The following is a 4,727-nucleotide window of genomic DNA, read 5'->3' as shown; positions in this document are numbered from 1 at the left end:
AAAATCACGATTTTTTTAGATTTGAATGAATTTTTCCTCCTGTTTAGACTGAGATATATTCCATCGATTGTGGAAGTTTCAGGTTCCTGAGACTTCCACTTCAAATTCCTGTTTTTGCACCAATTTTTTTAGATTTAAATGTATTCTTCCCCTGTTTAGACTACGATATATTCGATCGATTGTGAGAGCTTCAGCTTCCTTTCGGTTCTAGATTAGAAGTTATGATTTTTTCAACAATGCGTTGGACTTGCGCAAAAATGCCGGTTTTTGCACCAACATTTACCTAGTGGACAAAAGTCAGAATTTAACATTATTATTATTATTTAGATTCAAGTCTGTTCTATACACTGAAATGGCTTGAAGTTGCTGCCGGCTCTTAGTTGGGAATAATAAAATTTTCCAGTGAGTGAAATCGCCCGTAATCAACATTTGTATGAGCTTGCAAATGAAAAGCCAAAAGCTGCAGCTTACGCTGAAACCTTACCAGCTTCTTTTCCTCCCTTAACGCATATGCCAAAGCCAGGATCTTGAGGATCTCGCACCATATTGACCGTCCGAGTGGCCAGCTCATGAATGGAGGGCGAATAGAGCGGAGGCCGATAGTTATGAGTGGCCGATGGAGGGCTGCTAACTGGAGACCGTCTGGATCGTTCTGTGCTGGATTTCTGAGCACCAGCTGCATGATTCCCGGTTCCAAACAACCTCAGCACTTGCTCGGGCGAAATCGGCCGCTTCTTGTTATTCGATGGGGTGCGGCTGTTGGCGAAGTTCGGGTTGGAGCCCAAGTAGGTACCTGGAGAAAATCAGTTTCAACTTTAAGAGCCCGAAAAATGATGTTTCCTTCCTCCGGAATACCTCTGGGGCTGCTCAGAGAGCTGTAGTGGTGCTCCCGCTCTCTCTCCCTGTACTCTCTGTGATGGTGCAGAGCCGAGCTGGGCCTCTCCACTATGGTGTAGCTGGTACCCGGTGGCGAGTAGTACAGGCCGGAACGGGGCCTTCGGGGGCTGCCTTGCGAGCCGAGCGCATCCTCCGCTTCGGCCGGGGCTCCGGGGCGGATTCTGCGCCCTCGGGGCGCCGCCCCCGCTGCAAAACCGCCGCCGAGCTCCGCCAGCTCAGCGTACTCGTCGCCACCAGCCACGCGCATACCGTCACGAATATGTCAACTGAAACAACCAAAAGAGAAACTGTTAGCTTTTTGCGCTTGTCTGGACAACGGAAGCGATTAGTATCGGAATTATTTTTAAGCTTTAATCTTCCCTGGAACTTTGAATAGGGCTGGGGCGTACATTTAGACAGTGGAGTGCCCTTAAGAGCACCTTTTTCAACCAAAAATTATTCTATAAAGTTTCGAAAGCGCACAATTGAAGCGCCTCCCGTTTAGGAGCCCTAATTGTTCAAGTATGGGCATGCACTTTTGTGACCCAAAACTGTTCACTAACTGAAACTTGGACATTTTCTCAAAAATCAACTAGTGAATGTAATCAAGAGAAATTTAGGGAACTTATCAGGCAAGCCTTCTACTATAAACATCCGAAAGTTGAAAATTGAAGGTGTTCCCGTTAAGGAGTTATCACTTTTTAAACAATGTGTTGTTCGTTCGTGTTGCCCATATTTCTCACTAACTTAAAGTTGCAACCTTGCTGAAAAGTTAAATGAGAAACAGGACAATTTTAAATTTGGCACGCATTTCAATCATAGCTTCTTCCATATCAGTTCGAATGTGGAAAATTCCAGCACATCGAGTTTAGAAACTGAAGTTTCTTATGTAGGGACGTGCATTTTTGGACCGTATTCGGCATTCAGTGAAATTGCAGATTTTCTGAAAAGTCAACGAGTCAAGGAAATCAAGTGCAATTTTGCAGACTCATCAATCGAGGCTTCTTCTATACGCACGAAAAAGATAAAATATCTACCAGGTCCTGTTTGGAAGGACCACTTTTTTAAGCCCAGACATGTATTTTAGTAATACCGTTTCTCACTAACAGAAAATTTCAGATTTTGAAAAAAATTCAATTTGTAGTAGTATAGTGCACTTGGGTTAAGACCCACATTTGCCAAATCAACAAAAATCAGGATTTAWYGAGATTTTCGTATATTTTTTCCCCTGTTTAGACTGAGATATATTCCATCGATTCTGAAAGTTTCCGCTTCATGTAACTTCTAGGTTAGAAGTTATGAATTTTTAAGCGATGAGTTACACTTGCGAAAAATTCCTGTTTTTGCACCAATATTTGCCAAGTCGGCAAAAATCACGGTTTTTTGAGATTTAAATGTATTTCTCCTCCTGTTTAGACTGAGATATATTCCATCGATTGTGAAAGTTTCAGGTTCCTGTAACTTCTAGGTTAGAAGTTACGAATTTTTAAGCGATGAGTTGTACTTGCGAAAAATTTTTGTTTTTGCACCAATATTTGCGAAAAATCACGATTTTTTGCGATTTGAATGTTTTTTTCCCCCTGTTTAGACTGAGAAATATTCCATCGATTATGAAAGTGTCAGGTTCCTGAGACTTGTAGATGAGAAGTTATAAATTTTTAAGCAATGAGTTATACTTGCGCAAAATTCATGTTTTTGAAGTAATATTCGCCAAGTCGACAAAAATCAAGATTTTTTTATATTAAAATGTATTTTTCCTCCTGTTTAGACTGAGATATATTCCATCGATTGTGAAAGTTTCAGGTTCTTGAGACTTCTAGATTACAAGTTATGAATTTTTAAGCGGTGAGTTAAACTTGCGAAAAATCCAGTTTTTGCACCAATATTTGCCAAGTCGGCAAAAATTACAGTCTTTTGAGATTTGAATGTATTTTTAATCCTGTTTAGACTGAGATATATTCCATCGATTGTGGAAGTTTCAGGTGTCTGAGACTTGTAGGTTAGAAGTTATAAATTTTTAAGCAATGAGTTACACTTGGACAAAAACGGCGATTTATAGACCAACATTTACCCAGTCGACAAAAATCCGGATTTATTGGAGTTTAAATGAATCTTTCGCTCTGTTTAGGCGTAAACACGCTCCCTCACTTTTGAGAGTTCGAAGTTCCTTCCTACTCCAGATTAGAAGTTATTAAATTTTAAGCACGATATAAAAACACCAGTTTTAAATTCAAAGTATATCAAGCCGATTAAAGTCAGTATTTCACCCGATTTGAGTGAAAGTTATAAGTTGCCTAGATTGAAGTGTGTTGGTGTGGTAGAACCAATTATTGGGCGAAATATAGTGCACTTGGGTTAAAACCCACATTTGTCAAATCAACAAAAATCAGGATTTAATGAGATTTTTGTATATTTTTCCCCCTGTTTAGACTGAGATATATTCCATCGATTGTGAAAGTTTCAGCTTCCTATAGCTTCTAGATTAGAAGTTATGAATTTTTCAGCAATGAGTTACACTTGCGAAAAATTCCTATTTTTTTGTTTTTGTCACGAATATGTCAACTGAAACAACCAAAAGAGAAACTGTTGGCTTTTTTGCGCTTGTCTGGAGAACGGAAGCGATTAATATCGGAATTATTTTTAAGCTTTAATCGTCCCTGGAACTTTGTATAGGGCTGGGGCGTACATTTAGACAGTGGAGTGCCCTTAAGAGCACCTTTTTCAACCAATGATTCTTCTATAAAGTTGCGAAAGCGCACAATTGAAGCGTCTCCAGTTTAGGAGCCCTAATTGTTCAAGTATGGGCATGCACTTTTGTGACCCAAAACTGTTCACTAACTGAAACTTGGACATTTTCTCAAAAATCAACAAGTGAATGTAATCAAGAGAAATTTAGGAAACTTATCAGGCAAACCTTCTACTATAAACTTCCGAAAGTTGAAAATTGAAGGAGTTCCCGTTAAGGAGTTATCACTTTTTAAACAATGCCATGTTCGTTTGTGTTGCCCATACTTCTCACTAACTTAAAGTTGCATACTTGCTAAAAAGTTAAATGAGAAACAGAATAATTTTAAATTTGGCACGCATTTCAATCATAGCTTCTTCCATATCAGTTCGAATGGGGAAAATTCCAGCGCATCGAGTTTAGAAACTGAAGTTTCTTATGTAGGGACGTGCATTTTTGGACCGTATTCGGCACTCAGTGAAATTGCGGATTTTCTGAAAAGTCAACTCATCAATCGAGGCTTCTTCTATACGCACGAAAAAGATAAAATATCTACCAGGTCCACTTTTTTAAGCCCAGACATGTATTTTGGTGCCGTTTCTCACTAACAGAAAGTTTCAGATTTTGAAAAAAATTCAATTTGTAGTAGTATAGTGCACTTGGGTTAAGACCCACATTTGCCAAATCAACAAAAATCAGGATTTATTGAGATTTTCGTATATTTTTCCCCCTGTTTAGACTGAGATATATTCCATCGATTGTGAAAGTTTCAGCTTCCTGTAACTTCTAGATTAGAAGTTATGAATTTTTAAGCAATGAGCTATACTTGCGAAAAATTCGTGTTTTTGAACCAGTAGGTACCAAGTCGACAAAAATCACAATTTTTTGAGATTTGAATGTATTTTTCCTCCTCTTTAGACTGCGGTATATTCCATCGATTGTGAAAGTTTCAGGTTCCTGTGACTTCTAGGTTAGAAGTTATGAATTTTTAAGCGATGAGTTACACTTGCAAAAAATTCCTGTTTTTGCATCAATATTTGCCAAGTCGGCAAAAATCACGGTTTTTTGAGATTTAAATGTATTTCTCCTCCTGTTTAGACTGAGATATATTCCATCGATTGTGAAA

The 4,727-nt window shown here is 38.7% G+C and overlaps 1 protein-coding gene across 1 annotated transcript in view; it reads right to left on the bottom strand.

Annotated features, from left to right (window-relative positions):
- LOC109540768 (whirlin) overlaps positions 1 to 4,727 on the bottom strand; it is a gene marked incomplete in the record, with an annotated part of 37,448 nt that overhangs the window by 22,414 nt on the left and 10,307 nt on the right. The window contains 2 exon segments of the mRNA XM_048662529.1: positions 485 to 793; positions 856 to 1,163. Coding sequence (XP_048518486.1) covers positions 485 to 793; positions 856 to 1,144 — 598 coding nt within the window.

This window comes from Dendroctonus ponderosae, unplaced genomic scaffold, assembly GCF_020466585.1.
Source record: "Dendroctonus ponderosae isolate FM_Combo_2020 unplaced genomic scaffold, Dpon_F_20191213v2 Dpon_F_20191213_11, whole genome shotgun sequence".
Taxonomy (NCBI): domain Eukaryota; kingdom Metazoa; phylum Arthropoda; class Insecta; order Coleoptera; family Curculionidae; genus Dendroctonus; species Dendroctonus ponderosae.
Note: the sequence above shows the minus strand (reverse complement) of the source record. Positions and strands in the feature narration are given on the sequence as shown.